Source organism: Drosophila simulans, chromosome 3L (genome assembly GCF_016746395.2).
Source record: "Drosophila simulans strain w501 chromosome 3L, Prin_Dsim_3.1, whole genome shotgun sequence".
NCBI classification, from domain to species: domain Eukaryota; kingdom Metazoa; phylum Arthropoda; class Insecta; order Diptera; family Drosophilidae; genus Drosophila; species Drosophila simulans.
Window position 1 is genome coordinate 11482287 of NC_052522.2, and position 16092 is coordinate 11498378.

At 42.9% G+C, this 16092-nt stretch overlaps 5 protein-coding genes across 7 annotated transcripts; 2 read left to right on the forward strand and 3 right to left on the reverse strand.

Moving 5' to 3' along the window:
- Positions 1-68: 68 nt before the first annotated feature.
- Positions 69-9126, reverse strand: LOC6737701 (F-box only protein 32). 3 transcript variants are annotated; one of them, XM_016169749.3, is made up of 5 exons: positions 8911-9126; positions 7835-8106; positions 2079-2368; positions 1835-2016; positions 69-1771 (listed from the first exon to the last, which is right to left on the reverse strand). In XM_016169749.3, the coding sequence occupies exons 2-5, from the start codon at positions 7939-7941 to the stop codon at positions 1295-1297; spliced, it is 1056 nt and encodes a 351-aa protein (XP_016031478.1). In that variant the 5' UTR covers positions 7942-8106; positions 8911-9126; the 3' UTR covers positions 69-1294. The 3 variants fall into 3 exon arrangements, with proteins under 3 accessions (XP_016031478.1, XP_016031477.1, XP_016031476.1); XM_016169748.3 differs by having other exon boundaries at positions 8895-9126; XM_016169747.3 differs by lacking the exon at positions 8911-9126 and adding an exon at positions 8187-8301.
- Positions 9127-9590: 464 nt separating this feature from the next.
- LOC27207863 (cytochrome c oxidase assembly factor 3, mitochondrial) lies at positions 9591-9854 on the forward strand. Its single transcript, XM_016183507.3, has one exon. It carries the CDS (start codon positions 9591-9593, stop codon positions 9852-9854), a length of 264 nt encoding a protein of 87 aa, XP_016031479.1.
- LOC6737702 (dimethyladenosine transferase 1, mitochondrial) lies at positions 9800-11078 on the forward strand. Its single transcript, XM_016171332.3, has 2 exons — positions 9800-9942; positions 10006-11078. Exon 2 carries the CDS (start codon positions 10006-10008, stop codon positions 10996-10998), a length of 993 nt encoding a protein of 330 aa, XP_016031480.1. The 5' UTR covers positions 9800-9942; the 3' UTR covers positions 10999-11078.
- LOC6737703 lies at positions 11013-11907 on the reverse strand. The gene is made up of 3 exons (XM_002084499.4): positions 11734-11907; positions 11517-11657; positions 11013-11460 (listed from the first exon to the last, which is right to left on the reverse strand). The coding sequence occupies exons 1-3, from the start codon at positions 11789-11791 to the stop codon at positions 11183-11185; spliced, it is 477 nt and encodes a 158-aa protein (XP_002084535.1). The 5' UTR covers positions 11792-11907; the 3' UTR covers positions 11013-11182.
- Positions 11908-12705: 798 nt separating this feature from the next.
- Positions 12706-15804, reverse strand: LOC6737704. The gene is made up of 2 exons (XM_016169746.2): positions 15515-15804; positions 12706-13335 (listed from the first exon to the last, which is right to left on the reverse strand). Exons 1-2 carry the CDS (start codon positions 15612-15614, stop codon positions 13079-13081), a joined length of 357 nt encoding a protein of 118 aa, XP_016031481.1. The 5' UTR covers positions 15615-15804; the 3' UTR covers positions 12706-13078.
- Positions 15805-16092: the final 288 nt, after the last annotated feature.

Below are 16092 nucleotides of genomic sequence, written 5' to 3' on the forward strand. Positions count from 1 at the left end.
TTCCGGATAAGCAGACACAAACATATGGCTTTTCATTTTATTCCTTATACCAAATTAAACAATCAAAGTAATCCACAATTATTTGCAATTTTTATTTTAAACATAAAATGAGAGACTTATTTCGCGTAGAAATGTTTGCAAACAAATGATTGAGAATGCTAAAACTTTCGTACTTACAATAGTAATAGTTATAGTAAAATTAATGTGATCAAACTGGTATTTTACAGGGAAATCTTGAGGCTTGGATCGGGGTCTCTACTAAAGGGCATCTATACACGTTAACAATATCTATATTTTGGAAAACACTTGGCTTCCAATCTGTCTGTGGGGTAAGAGGATTACTCTGCTGGCTGGTACGGCATACCATAAAATTACTCTTATACTGGCGACGATCTCTAGTTTTTGTATATGTATAGCATTGCTTAGCGACAAATCGCTTGAAGATTTGTTATCGTTAGGTAGGTGTATTCGTTTCTAGCTTTGCTTCCTGCAACATCACATGATTTTCCCCACGCTACGCCTTCCACTCGGGACTACAGATCGAATCGGACTGGGTAACTACAAGAGCTGGTTTGATTTGATTTCGTTTGATTGGAACTTATAATACGATTTAGCACCAAAAGCAGCTGATACACGTTAAAGAAACTAGACTTAAACGCTACAATAGATCGCTCAAAAGTCATGCATAAAAGTGTATTTCTCGTTTTGTCTCAAAAAATGAACAAAACGTTAATTATACATACTGGTACATTAAAAATAGTTTCTCGATACACGTTCTGCAATAATCAGTTTGACAAAAAATAATCGCTTATTCTCGTTTTGTGGCAGTTCGTTTTGCGTGTCCTAAATAAGTCTATAACCACTCCGACCCCAAAGATTAGCGACCCAGAATTGGACCCTGGCAACAGACACGCGCGAGTCAATAGATAAATATGCATGTATGTCTACACAACTAATAGTAATCTTCGGTCCTGCACAGATTGCAGATGTGGTAATACAACTGGTTGGCAAACAACTGAACTGAAACCACGTCCTTCACCGTGGACAAACTGCAAACCAATCGAAACGAGCCTGGCGATTTACGTATAAACGTATATAGGTATAGATTAGGGATTTCTTTATCACTTTGCTTTTTCTGATCCGCTCCTAGACAATCAACTCCTCTCCTCCTCCTCTGCTCCTTTTCTCCTCTCCAAGGGTAAAACTTTAACACACGCATAAACAACCTATCCACTGGGCCGTAAAAATACTTTCGATCTATCTCTATCTCTCTCCCTTGGTCCGAACATCCGGCTTACAACGAGAAGTACTTAAGAAACTGGGCGGGCGGAACTGGTTGGGCCAGAGCCAACTGACCACCGGCCTCCTCAAGCCGCTGCTTGTAGTCCGGACTCTGATCGACGATGCACGGGTGTCCATCCGACGGCCAGAATAGGCAGCAACAGGAGCGGCACAGGGCCAGCACCTCGGCGAACTGGTAATCATCGTTGACGCCATAGGTGCGCCGTAGTTGATGATAGATCTGCTTCCAGTCCTTGATCTCGCCCATCTGCTTGAACTTGTCCAGGTCCAGAATGGTGTGAATCTGGCGCTGGTTGAAATGAAAGCGCGTCAGTTCACGCCAGATGCGCTGTTCGGATACCAGCTTGGCCATGGTCTCCCAGGCCTCGGCGGCCGACTCCAGGTCCCGATGATCGGCTATGCACAGGATGATCTCCCGCACACACTCCTCCGGCAGTTCGTGCAGCTTTGGCTTGGCCTCCGGATCGGGCTAGGATAGGTTTATAGTGATAATGAGTAAAATCAAACTATAAATATAGATTTCGGCGCTTACCTCGCGGATTTCGATCTGGCTGGCCACGCGCTGGATGCGCTTAATGGTGGCCATGTGCTCCTTCCACAGGTACGTGCTGCCCAGCGGCTTGCCCCAGCACTTCTGGTTCTCCTGGCTGACTATGTGCTCCAGCTTCAGGGCCAGGCCGCGCAGCACATTCGGATGCTGCTGGCTGTCATTTACTAGGTAATGGAATAATATTATTAGTTTAGAATAGTTAATGCTTTGAAAATAGCTAGCTTACCATGCGACGCCACCTCCTCGACCATTTGGAGCAGCTGGCGCTGAGCACTGCCTGGCAGACTGGCAATGCCCTTGTTGGACACGAGCAGCAGGAAGGCGCATATGTAGTGGAACCGCTTGCGATCCCGCACCGATCGCCTGAAATCCAGACGCTTCACAGCCTCACTGAGCCCATTAAACCCGGCTATCTCTCTGGTACACCGGATGGTGATGTGGTAATGCGGCGGCATCACCGCCTCCTCCTCCGAACTGTCGCTGTCCTGGTAGCTGCTGCTGCCCTCTGAGTGGTGACTGCAAAAGAATAGAATATATAGTAAATTAGTTTCGTATATATCTGATAATCTTTAAAAAACTTTTGTATTCCAGAGACAAAGTAGCACCTTATTTTATAACTTCTTAAAACACAAAACACCCATATTTTTTCCCCCAGTGTACGCTCATATAAACCATTGTCAATGCAACATTTCGGAAGTGATTCGGTACAACGCCATGGCACTCCCCTCAACATGGGGCACCATCCTGTTTGGCCAGTTGTGTGTTATGCCAACTCTTGCACGGCAATTGCTGGCAACATTTGGATTTGGTCGGCTTACAAGTGTTAAACGCTCGTGAGCCGCTTTTCCAGAGGCGGAAGCTGGCCAATTTCCCACCATCTGATTCACGGCCCTGTCCGGTTATTAAATTAAGCAATTTGGAGAGGAAACCCAGCCGAGTGTCAAGTTTTTAGCCATGTTTAATGAAATTACAAGCGGTGGGTCGCGTAATTTGTGAAATTGTACACATTTGCAATTCAATTTCGAACAAAGTTAGGTGTCACTTGGGAAATGGCATCATTTAGTTTAGAAAATGTATTTTGTGCATGTGTATGCAATTAGATATGTTCTTCTTTAGCTTAAATTTATGTTCTATTTATTATCTGCTATATCGTTTTATATTCAATAGAATGCACTTAATGTGTTTGCAGCTATCAATTTCCCAGACAGATTCGACTTAAAATGCCATTAAGCCGAGAAAAACCCATTAACGACCTTGAATATCGACATTTGCAGCATTTGAAAGTTGTGAAAAAGCCCGGGCTAAGAAAATGTAATTACAAGGCAATTATGGGGGGGGGAAACTTCAATTAGACAAAGTGCAGTCCCAAGAGACACGAGAGCACAGTTTGACCCAGTTTTGGGGTAAATCAAAAACAATTTTACGGCACCCAAGGACAGGACGTGTCCTCGTCGAATCCACCAGCCGCAAATGGTCAAGGCGCATCGATTTGGCTGACTGGTATTTCAGGTGCCCGTCCTGCTCATGGTTGTCCTTCTCGCAGGCAGAACTAAATTTAATTCCACCCCAGAATTAGGTCCGTAATCAGTGGTAATCCACTCACGCTCCAACCAGAAGCTGCGACTAAAGATGCTCCAAGGAGAGCAACAACAAAACAAAGTGGGGCGCCCAACGGAAAAACTAGAAAGGAAAACGCACAAAAGCTCCTAGGCGAGTCTAGAGTCGAGAGCCGAGAACCATCGTGGGTTGGGTTGACTTGGCCCGGTCTCCAAAGTAGGTCACCCGCTTTTATTGGCCAACGTTTCGTATACGTAATGGGGGAACGCTGATGTGCTGATGTGCATTGTACACCCATGTGTTGCTGCTATGATCTGTTATTGTTATGGTTTTCTTTTCCAGCTTTGGCACTGTATATTCGCATTTCAATTTAAAACCAATTCAAATGACTATTCTACGCAAAATATATACATATATATCATTTATAGTTGTTAGATTGATGTTTATAACCATTGGGAAGAGATAACTCCAAATCGACTGTTGCGAATCGCATTACTCATGGCTGATAAAAGAAACAAAGAAATCCGACCATCCCAGTCAACACTTTATTATTGCAATTTTCATCGCCAATTATTGTGTTTTGATTATTTTTTAGCGCTTTCCCGTCGTTTTGCTCGAAATTCGTGATGTTGCCGCTGCTCTGTCTGTGTTTTAGGATAAATGTGCAATTACATATCCGTGGATCTGTTTAAAAATAGTCGACGAACAATGAAATTGTTGCGCTTGCACGGGCTGCGGCTCTTGCTCCCTGGATTCCTCCAACTGCGGATCCCCGGCACAGATGGAGATGGAAAACTCCGGCGGCCCTGACCACAGCCATCATCCATCCAGGCCAGCCAGCAGACCGAATCCGCGGCCGACGACCACGTGAATCATATAAATCACTCAACGACGTCACCATCAAGCGTTCGTTTACCTTTCTCCAAGCGAATTAAACAAATGAATCGGAGTGCGGGGCCCTTTTCACTGGCTGACTTGAGTGGCAGGCAGCAGGCGCAGCGGGAAAAACTACGAGCTGCAGCGGAAAATTGCTTTTCTATTTATACGCCAGTGACCTTTTTCGACATAAATAATTGGAAACGGAGTTGAGGACCAGAAAGCGCTTCGAATTCTTCTAAATTTATGCTCGAAAATTGAAGGAAGTCACATTTGGGAATGGAAATCTTTGCTTGCCAAAGATATAATTAGGCCGGCGAGCATGTGGTTCGGTTGCATTTTATGCCAGAAATGCAATAAAATTAATTTAAGTTGTTAAAAGTTGGTGTTTTTATAGCCAAAAGCAGAGCTCTTCAAAAACTAAAAAAATATATAAAATTTAAAGAGAAACTTAACTGAGTTTCATCGGGCATCGTTAAGTTTAATAACTTCTTTTCATGTGAAAAGCATTTCTAATAATTTTTTTTTTTTCCAAAACCATTAGTTAAAAGTACAGTTTAGATATAGAAAAACTTTTCATATTTTCATAAATTTCTGGACACCTAAAAACTTTCGGAAAACCGCTCGAAATTCAAGTCGATTAATCACAAAAAATTTTAGCACTCATATGAGAGGCCATTTTTCGCGACCTCATGAATCTTGATCGAGTGGAAAACCAAAGTAAAGAAAAATAGAGAGAAAAATGAAAAGGGGAGCGAAAGACGGGCGGGAAAATCGATCAAATGGCGATCGTTTGTCCACAGATGTGCAGCGAAGAGTGCAGTGAAAGTGGGTCCGATTCCAACTCCGACTTGGTCTCCGACTTGGAGTGGCGTCCACGTCCGCGTGTGCACTTTGGATTCGCTTTTCCATGCAATCTGGCATTTCTAATTATTATTTTCAGGCATTATCTAATGGGTTCACTGCCGGGCGACGACCATTTGAATTTTTAATTGACCAGAAAGAAAGTTGGGTAATGCTCAAAACGAGTGCTTAACACGGTTACGAAATGGACACGCAAGTTCGACAATAAAGCGGGTAAAAGCGTTTCAAAATAACTAGGAAATCTATATTGTAATACAATTTCAGTCACGTAAGGCTAGAAAAATGTGGAATGCTCCACTTCCCGAATTATGATCAGCGAAATATAATACATGAAACTAAAATTCATGTTTCAAAATCAACGTAGCTGTCGAAATCGAAACCTTGGTTTGCTGATTAGAAGGCATTACTAATCGCTTGATTTTGAACTCTAAAAGTTTATTTCGAGATAAGCCGCGGAGTTACATAAAACAGAGCATCGTAAAAACGACTAAAATAACACACACACGGAATATGTCAGGGGAAAATCGAGGGAACTTGAAGTGCACTTTTGACAACTCATAAAGAACGCACCCAAATCCATGGAGGGGGCGATTATTTTTGGCTTTTCGAGTAGTCGTAAATGGGAAAAATGCGGAAATAACGCCGCCACTCGTGATCTAGTCGACCCAAAATATACAGCTGAGGCGAAAACTATAGAACTACTATGTATTTGTACACATGAAAATGAATAAATATGCTCTAATCTGGGCTCATGAATCTAAATATTAATCTTAATTATATACTTTCGACTGCAGTTGTGTGAAAAATATATTCCCCAGAAACTTGAAAGTGTTCCCAAATTAGAAACGCACCCAAATGCATAATAAGACCCATTGGAAGAACTTTAAGTGGCGGGCAGACATTGAAGTATGACCCCTGGTAACTTCCAAGACCCCAAGGAACACCTATACTAGTGCTAAGCGTTCACCAACTAACCGTAGGCGGAAAACTCGGTCAAGTTTAGCCCAAACTATTGGGATTGTGAGAGAGCTTGCAAACGACACCAAAAGCTCAAGGTTCCGCACCGCCCACTGACGCCCACTTTCGACCTCCCAACTCCGCGTTTCCGCCCAACTTCCCCCTCGAATCGATTTGGTTTATGTCAGTCATCAAATGGGTACTTTTCATAAATAAAGGCATATTGAAAATCCATCATCTTGTCAAATTAAAAATGCATTAAAGCTACAATTTCTACATTATATGAAAGATGATTTTTTTATATAAGGAAAGAAAGGAAAATATGTATTGAATTTAAGGTATGAGCATAAAACCTCATCGTTTTTGCATACCCCATTTTCACTCTCATCATCCATTGTCTTAATGTCTGCTAAACTTTTTGTTCCACTCGCAGTTTCCAATTGCATTCGAGCGGACAATAGCAATCAATCAAATGGGCAATCGATCAGATGGCTGAGATACAACTACCCATGGAAACACTCTAGATACGGAACTTCTGCTGCTTTCTCAGCCATTTGCAGTGACTCAATTGGTGTTCTTGCAATTGGAACAGGCCACTGTAATCACTAGCTACTCCATTGCGTTTTGAGGAACTTTAAACGTAGCTTCTCAGGGGCATATAACACCTTTAAATATGCAAGCATTGTCACAAAATTCGATGGCATTTTGCTGCCCGGGGGGCTTTAGTTTGAGAAATCATCGATTTGGCCAGCGAAGGGAAGTGGTCTCCATTGTCTGAGCCACAACAATTATTCGCCAGTTTGCTTTGGACAACTTCAATGGCCCCACTGGGTATTGGACCCAAACGCAGGTCTATTAAACTGAATGATTTAAAGATTTTCGATATCGGCAGTGAAACTGCTAGACAATGGGACTACTAGATTGTCAATATTAGCTTTAAGGTTTAACGATAAGGCTAGCCACTTTCTGATATATATGATGATACAATATGGGAATACTAGGAAAGGTGTCGAGCTCGAATCAGTTCAAGGCAAACCTATATCACTGAGGAGATAAGATAATATTTCTGCAAGGGGTTTTTGCATATACAACCTTGTTTTGCGTAAAAACATAAACAATACATTTAAAAGCCGAAATCTAGCCATCAATGACGATACGAACACAAGACCTTTGCTCTAATCTCTAGAATATTTTTGCTAGCAGAAACGTGACTTGAAACTATGACTAACTAAATGTACAATTTCAGTTCATATACGATTTCCATTACCTTCTGAATTCTATTTAAACAAGAATGTATTCTTTTCGAAACGCACTTTTGACATCAGTTACAATAGTTTTATATATCTTATCGTAGTTCGAATAAAACTACGTAGTTTATTAATTGGCTGAGTGAGAGATTACTAGCAGATGCCCATATAAGGAGCGATAAACGAAAGTGCAGTGATTATCGCATCATACTATTATTATTTACATGGCTTAATGAATGATATAGAATCTCAACTGTATGATCAGTTTAGCTCCTACATTATTTAACAGATAATAGTCATATCGTTTTTAACTATTTCTTTGAAAGACATTTAGTAGATTGAGCAAACGTTTAAAGAAATGCAAACAGTGCGTTTAGTTTCCACAGCATTTGAAGATATTTTAACTATTGGGAAATCGCCAATCAATGGCCCTTTGAAGAAGTTGCCTTGTTGGCCGCTGGTGAAAATGTTGTAAGCTTACCGCTTCCGCTTTCCGCCGCACTCCAGCACCTTGGAACGCTCCCAGCCGCCATCGGTTTTGATCCAAGTTTCCCCCGGCGACCGAAAGTCTTTCGAAATGAACGCCATCTTTTGTGGATCTGGATGCGGATTGAGTTGCCTTTGTCTACGTTGCACTAATTTCCGAACGATCGCTTTATTGTTTTTTTTTTCGCGTGAGAGTGTAGATTTGTATTGTTTGTTTACTTTTTACTGCCTAAGCGGACGGCGGTTGACGAAACGCGTTTGATTTAGCTGCAAGAGGGAATTTTATAATTAATTGCAATTTTCAGCTACCTAAGCTGTAAAGGAATAATAATAATAATAATAATTACTTTTTTTTAGTATTTCATTTTAACACACTTTCAAAAAACCGTAATTAAGCAAATTGAGATTAATACACTTTGCAGTGTTCAATGACAAATAAATGAAAGCCTCCTTTTCAGTAGGAAAAATTAATATTATAAATTGAGATACATTAAAGGTACATATTTTTGCGGAAAACATAGGAATTATAAGAATCACGCTTTTTAAAGTCAAGTTAAAAGAAAATGAAACAATAATAAATAGAAAAACACCCGATGCACCAGAAAAGCAAATCAAAATAAAAACAAAAGTTAGTCCATAAAAGGCGAGAACAATCAGAGAGAGAGAGGGAGCGCGAGAGAGAGAGGGCTTCGCGACCAGCTGTTGGGCTCCATAGTTGTGGACGGAGGGGGGATAATGGGTCGCGGGGCAGAGGACGGTTGTCCCTCTCTTTCTGTGGCTCTGGTTCGTCCGTAGGTACACAGCTGATTTCTGCAATTACGCGTTTGTTTTGCCTTTGTTGTTATTGGCTGTAAAATTTTCAGAGCCGTTTCCCTAGCACGCAACCGAATTTGTACTTTCATTTCCGCATTTCAAAGTCATCGCCATGGCTCTCGTTACCACATTGAGCTTAGAGGAATCACTGAACTGACGGATCTGCGTACGCTCTTGTGAAAATGGGGCACGTTCTGGTATTGCGGAAAACGCAGTTTTTCCCCCAAGCTCTAATTACGCACTTTGCAACGCAATTACCGAGAAATTGCTGTGGCTGACTTGCAGGCAAGTAGTGGCGCACTGTGCCTGGAAAAGCGCTCTTCGCTGCCGCACTTCACGTCGCACTCGAGCCACCAACGAAAGTGAACTGCCAATTCCGCAGGGCCCCAAATCGAGGAAAACTAAACTAAGCACTCGTTGTAACGGACGCAAACGCGCAGCTCGCGCTGGAGTGACCGTACGAGGGGGCGCCAAAAGATACCACGCAGCCAGAGAGCTGCAATGCTGCGGCAGTGCTGCCGGATCGAGACAAAAAGATGATGATTGAAGGAATTAAAAACAGGCATTGCTCATTAAGTGCAAAACATGTTATTTTTATTAACTTATGAATAAAGGAATGTCCTTTCACTTTTCAGAAATAGCGAAGTTTATCCATAATTTATTTTATCTATTTAAAATTTGTTGATATATTGCAAAAGGTAACACAGTAATCAGACAATATAGCATTTGTTATTAACACAATGAAAATGACAATAACAGAAAAGTACCGTTCCCAGCAAGCTGTAAACTTAACACTGCAAAGCCTTGTGAATTTTGTCAGTGTGACCGCTTGTTCCATCTAACGGTCAGCTGCGGCCACACTATTACAGTGCGACAGATTTCATAATTCTCAAATCGGCGAGGAAAACACGAAAAAAGACCGTTTAGCAGAGTTTATAATGTCGGCGTCGGAGCAGGGACCTAAGATCAAGTACGGGGAAAGCGCTCCGAAGCTGGACAAGGCGCAGCTGCAGTTCATGAAGCTGATCGAGGAGCAGAACCTGGACCGCGTGCAAAAGCTGAAGCGCATCCGCCGCAACAATCTACTGACCGCCGGCGCTTTGGGTGTCTCTGTTTTGGCCATCTACGGCTACTCCATCTTTTCGGTGCAGCAGGAAAAGTTCCTGGACGACTTCGAGGAGCCCAAGAAGGTGTCTTCCTAGCTACTGTCAGCGTTAGTTATTCCTAGTTCGTAAGCGTTTTCTTCATTTTACAACAACTTTACACTTTTTGAAGTCGTTGCACAACAGGGTGAGTCCGAATATCAGTCCACTCCATTCCATTTTATATTACTTTTATATAATACGCTTATAGATGGCCCAACCCAGTGCCCGTGTGCTCCAGAGCGGCATGCGCCTGCCACCAATGCCCACAATTCGGGAGCTGGTGAAGCTATACAGACTACAGGCCAGGAAACAGCTCAGCCAGAACTTCCTCATGGACGAGCGGCTCACGGACAAGATAGTCAAGTCGGCGGGGCGCATCGATCCCAAAGATTTAGTTCTGGAGGTGGGCCCCGGGCCTGGCGGTATCACGCGCTCTATTCTGCGTCGTCACCCACAGCGATTGTTGCTTGTGGAGAAGGATCCGCGCTTCGGCGAAACACTGCAGTTGCTCAAGGAGTGCGCCAGTCCGCTAAACATCCAGTTCGACATCCACTATGATGACATCCTGCGCTTCAACATGGAGCAGCACATCCCGGACACCTCACAGCGGATCCATCTGATTGGCAACCTGCCGTTCGCCATATCCACGCGACTGTTGATCAATTGGCTTGATGATTTGGCCGCTAGGCGTGGTGCTTTTCGGCGCATCGACACCTGTATGACTCTGACCTTCCAGCAAGAGGTGGCCGAGCGAATTTGTGCCCCCGTAGGCGGCGAACAACGCTGCCGGCTGTCGGTGATGTCGCAGGTGTGGACGGAACCCGTCATGAAGTTCACCATACCGGGCAAGGCGTTCGTTCCGAAACCACAGGTGGATGTGGGCGTCGTCAAGCTAATTCCCCTCAAGCGCCCCAAGACGCAATTGCCGTTTCACCTAGTTGAGCGCGTAGTCCGTCACATCTTTAGCATGCGCCAAAAGTACTGTCGCCGAGGCTATGGCACCCTCCTTCCGCCAGAGGATCGCGAGGAGGTTGCTCAAAAGCTATTCGAGCGCGCCGAAGTACAGGATACGCTGCGTCCCTTTGAACTAACGGTGGAGCAGTGCCTGAGATTGGCCGAAGTCTATTCGGAGCATCTGGTGACGCGACCCGACGTGGCTGCCTATGATTACCGGGCTCCCAAAAATGCGGAGGTCCTTTAAAGCAACGATTTCACTCCTGTTTATAAATATGGTAAAATGTATTTAATTAGTTGAGTAAACACAAGACTCTAAAAGCTGTAGTCATGTCAAAAGGTTGTACAAAAAGTGTGTGGAATGTTGGACGGAATTCGTCGTTGCAGAACGAGTTAGTAAGGCACTTAAATTCTGCACTCGAGCGGAGATTCTAGCGTAGAAGCAGAGCAGGAATAAGGGTGAGAAGACCGATTACGGCAGACGTTTGCAGGCCACTGGCCCCATTGCATCGATGATCGAGGAAGCAGAAGCAGAACGTGGTGTCCGTGTAGTAGTCACGGCGCACGTCGTGCTCCTTGATCGTGTGGTTAACGTAGTTCGCTAGCTTTTCATCGTGGGCGGCAGGACGACATCCTTCGTATTTGTCGGCGGGTATGTCTTTGCGGAAGCTCAGCGCGCTAAGGCAGTCACGTGTGATTGTTTCCCTGGCTGAAAGCGAGTTTTATTTGTTTATGGAGCTCGGATCACAAAGGTTTTCCGCTTACCGCCGCGTCGTTCCGTCACCTTGACGCAAATGTCGTCCGGTTCCGGGCAGTGCTCGCCCAGGAATCCTATTCCCCGCCAGTTGAACTTCTCCGCACAGCCGGGCGTGGCCGAAGTGCAGCGGTAGCACCAAATTGCAGAGCCTGTCAACAAATTGTCGTAAGTTAAAGCACATACATATGTAATCATTTGTATAAGAAGTTTGAAAACACTACTTACCCTCGTGAATTAGAGCTGCCAGCAGCAGGGCCACGATGAGATTCGTCAGGGAGTGCATGTTTGGTTCAATAAAGCGGGTTTTCTTTTCAAAATAACACAAATACACAACGTAAATAAAAAAAGATACGCCCTAGAGAGCAGTGTGACCGCAAATGAGTCAACAAATGTAACCGTGTTGCTCAGATAAAAAATATACCAAAAAAGATAAAATGCATGACCAGTCGTTGCACAAATATACTAAATAAGTGTTAGTCAACACTAAAGTGTGAGCATATGGCGCCAAATCCAAATATTTACAATACATACAGTCCTTTTTTTTACAACAAAATACATTACAAAATTCTATTTAAAGTATCTAATTTAATTACCGAATTTTTATCTAATATGCTAGAAAATTAAAATTTTAAATGTCCCTAAAATGTAATAGCAAGAATAAAGTTAGAATCTTTGTATCAAGTTAACACTTTCGCATAATAATAAGTTAATGACACATTTAAGATCTATTTAAGAACAGAACCCATTAAAAATAAAATGCTCACAAGCCGTATCAAGCGGTCGGGTTGCAATAGCTTTTCCTTATTGGTTTTAAAACTCTAAGTTCAACTTCTATTTTCGTTACATCCGCTCATGACAACCTCAATTGCTAAGGCTCGGGCATTTCCTGTTGGGCCTCATAAACCGGGCTATTAACTTAGCATTCGCATCAGGCGCACAGTCGGCAAACCGTTGGACTCTCCGAGCAATAAACTTTTGATCGTATTTGGATCTGCGCTGCGGTTCGTTTCACATGCGGCATGTGCGATGTTTGCCCAACGAGTGGTCCGCAGATGAGTCAGCCGGCTATAATCTCGTAGATTATTGACAAAGTCCAAAAAAAGAAGAGCGCGTAATCCGGTGGACAGCGCAAATAAACCTCAAATTTGGACATGACTCTGCCAATCACGTTTCCAAGTCAATACGTTAAAGTAAACATTTGCATATTTCGGATTTTTTATTACTTCGCTTAAATCTTATGGACTAAACATAGCTGGTGGATGGTGGTTAGTCATACTTGCAAATATCGCATACAGGGACTTTTGAATAAATCAAAACAAAATCGAATTATGTTCACATTTTCAAACATGACGTGGTTTTAAGGTTTTATGCAGATAATGTGTTATTTACAAATTAAAATAAATAAATTAAGAATGAAACACACACGCACACACAGTCGCTCGCTCTCGCTTTCACTCCATCTCTCGTTCTCTCTCTCTTTCATTCAAGTATTACAAAACTACGAATACATTTCATGTAAAATCACGTTTCAGTTGCGGCTATATAGGATGGATCCACACATATAGCCGATCTACAGCGAGACGATAAAGTCCTTGCCGGTCTTGAAGTCGACGCACTTGAACTGCGGACAGCACTTGGGGAACCGCCAGTTGGGGTCGCTGGGCAGCTCCTCGCAGCCAGGTGCCTCCACATAGGGACAGGTCTCGATGCTGATCTCGCGCGCCTCCAGGCTGCAAGTCATCGCCGCGCAGATGCCCTTCGGCTTGTACTCCTTGTCGGGCAGCAGGGCCTTGCGGGTCAGCTTGTCGAAGCACTTGCCAGGATGGGCTGCAAGAAATAGAAAGAAGAAAGGCAAATGAGTACAGAGGAATGAGGCAATTTTCTCCTATATTTCCGAACTAAGCTATAAACACACTACTTGCCATAATAAAAAACCACTTATGTTATGAATTTTCCTGTTGTACGGAAACAATCAAAATGTAATATCTGTTTCCAGTTTGGCAGGGTCAAGACTCTTAAGTTTAGTGCTCTTAATGCAAAAATAATACATTCCGCTGTGGCAAAGCATAAAAATTGTTCTCAGTTTACTGCGCTGCAAGCGGAAGTGGCCAGTCTTCTTTGTTGCTTCCCCGATGCTGTCGTAGTTACTGCGATTTATTTATGCGCTGTCCCCTGTCTTGCGAGCTCATGAGGAAGTGGCTATAAATCGTGATTGTACCCGAACGAAATTTAAATATGTGCATATCGCAGACTGGACTGGGTTACAAAACAACAACAATATATCGAAAACAAACCAGCTCAAGGGGAGATTTCCGAGTTTAAAGAGTATTGAGAGCAAACAAGGTAACTCCATATGTATTTTCTAAATTTAAAATGGTTTATGAGTTCAGCTGAAGCAATGGAAACTTTTGCGTCTGAAGAAGGGATCTATTTTTGTAACTATCCATGACTTGCACGGGCGGAGAAAACGAAAGACTTAAGGCACGAACTTGACAGTCATTCGACAAGAAAATTGGCACACAAGTGGCGGCTGTATGCTTGCTGGGATAAAAATACATCAGAGACAAGAGGAATGGGCAGCCTGCGGTTGTGGTTACGATTTGGCGCACCGGGGACTGGCATTTATTTTTAAACCTCGAGCACTAAGTCGAGCTGACAGATGGCGATGTAGCGCGCTCGGCGTATGGCGTACTCGTGCTTTTATTTATAACGAAGTGCCTGCGGCGGGGAATTGTTGAGTTGTTGGGTTCAAAAATAAATTACCGAATAGAAGGGTAAGTTTGATTAATGACACTCGCCATTAATTTACCACTCGAAGAGTGGAGGAACACGCATTCCAGCCAATTGTGCAATTAATCGCCGGCCGCGTGAACTCATCGCCTATTTTTAAGCAGTCCGCGATAATTTCTTATAGATTAGTAAGCCAGTCGCCTAGATGCCAGGTATTCCCAGCCAAAGACGTCGGACGACCTTCACACATGAATAATTCAATGAATTCGGCAGCAGGGAAATATCTGGCGATCTGGCGATTTGGCGATCTGTCCAGGGGATAATCGATAAGTTTTCTAACTTAAATCCGCATAGCGATGCAAATTAGTCGAGCGTTTGAATAATAAGCACATCAGCACATTTCTTATGCTAATTTTTGGCGAATGCGAAAAACCCAAAAACACAAAATTCATATCCATCTCTATTTGTATCTGTATCTGAATCTGTATCTGCTACACAACCGAAAGGGGGCCAATAACTTGACAAATTTCATCTTGTGTTGTTTTCGTTTTCGGCTTTTGCGTTTCTCGTATTTATTGTTTTCTTTTGTTTACCATTTCGATTTGTGTTTGTTGACGTCAGCGAAAGCAGCCAGGTATCACAAACATATCAACCCATAACTCACATGTCCGACATCCTAATCATAAACAAAAACTGCCCGATATCTGACGTCAAAGTTCTGTCTGTGCCCAAAATTTATTCTTGAAATCTTCTCTATGGTTCGATCCACCAGATTGAAATTCCGATTGAGTATGAGCTAACACTAGACCTCGAAAAATAATCGAAACAATCGTAAATCAATCACTAAATCGAATGCCTATCAAAGTTTTGTTTTTTTTATTGTTTTTCGTGGCTGGAAAAGGTCGCCAATTAATTAGAAACTTAATTGGAAAACTGCCTAAGCATGTATCAAGTTAATGGAATTTTCAATCATCTCAATTCGCATACAGCTTTAATCGAAACTCTAATGGAAAGCTCACGTTTTTCTCAATGTCGCAATAAAACTTTTTGTCCGAACAATTTTAACAGATGTGGTCGTAGTTTGTATATTATAGCTTTTAGCTTAATTGGTCATTAAATTGGCATATCAATCTGTTTATATGTTGGAAACAATAGCAACTGAATTTAAATGAAGTTAACTCAAACTAAGAGCAAAACAAAAAAACAAACTAATAACAAACTGATTCTGACACAAAAAAAACATAATATTACAACAATTTCATGAATAAATCCTTACCAGGATGGAAGATGGCGGGCTGGGAGTAAATTGCTGCATCCACAACGCTGGCGAAGATTGCGATGAGCGCGATGGCGGCACAAACTTTATCCACTTGCATTTTGCAGTTGAGTTTTTTGTTTGTTTAAGGTTTAAAAAGAAATTGTATAATTGGGTGCGATTCCACTCTCGTATTTTTTCTGCACTTGCGGTCTTTTGCGCGTTTAGCTTGAGGTGTTCAGGTGTTTTAGGAGCTGTGTACGGTCTGAGATTCAGTAACCAACTGAAGCTACCTCGCTGGGAGCACCCATATTTAAGTCACTTGGAAGCGAGAGGCGCAGAGAGCCCACGATCGGGCTATATCTCTCTCCAGATCTGGCTCTCGATACTTGGGCCCACAGCCAAGCACATGTTTTGCTTCTTTCTTCGACGCGGGGGCTTGGGATATTCCGGAGTTGGGCGAGCGCCATAAATCTCACGGACCTCGTCCCACTCCGTGGCTATGGTTTCGCTATAGCCTTTGGAGAGCTATCACCATGAGCTGGCGAAATGCTTTTACAGCTCCAATATGCCCGGCCATTGTTCTGCATTATTTTGCA

Excerpts from the sequence above, each read along its gene's own strand:
- LOC6737703 (XM_002084499.4), bottom strand. The coding sequence starts at position 11,791 with ATGCACTCCCTGACGAATCTCATCGTGGCCCTGCTGCTGGCAGCTCTA. Across the intron at positions 11,658-11,733 it reads GGCAGCTCTAATTCACGAGG|GCTCTGCAATTTGGTGCTAC; the intron begins GTAAGTAGTGTT and ends ATTTGTTGACAG. Across the intron at positions 11,461-11,516 it reads GGTGACGGAACGACGCGGCG|CCAGGGAAACAATCACACGT; the intron begins GTAAGCGGAAAA and ends ACTCGCTTTCAG.
- LOC6737704 (XM_016169746.2), bottom strand. The coding sequence starts at position 15,614 with ATGCAAGTGGATAAAGTTTGTGCCGCCATCGCGCTCATCGCAATCTTC. Across the intron at positions 13,336-15,514 it reads GCCCGCCATCTTCCATCCTG|CCCATCCTGGCAAGTGCTTC; the intron begins GTAAGGATTTAT and ends TATTTCTTGCAG.
- LOC6737702 (XM_016171332.3), top strand. The coding sequence starts at position 10,006 with ATGGCCCAACCCAGTGCCCGTGTGCTCCAGAGCGGCATGCGCCTGCCA.
- LOC27207863 (XM_016183507.3), top strand. The coding sequence starts at position 9,591 with ATGTCGGCGTCGGAGCAGGGACCTAAGATCAAGTACGGGGAAAGCGCT.
- LOC6737701 (XM_016169749.3), bottom strand. The coding sequence starts at position 7,941 with ATGGCGTTCATTTCGAAAGACTTTCGGTCGCCGGGGGAAACTTGGATC. Across the intron at positions 2,017-2,078 it reads CGAGGAGGTGGCGTCGCATG|TAAATGACAGCCAGCAGCAT; the intron begins GTAAGCTAGCTA and ends TCCATTACCTAG. Across the intron at positions 1,772-1,834 it reads GCCAGATCGAAATCCGCGAG|CCCGATCCGGAGGCCAAGCC; the intron begins GTAAGCGCCGAA and ends AACCTATCCTAG.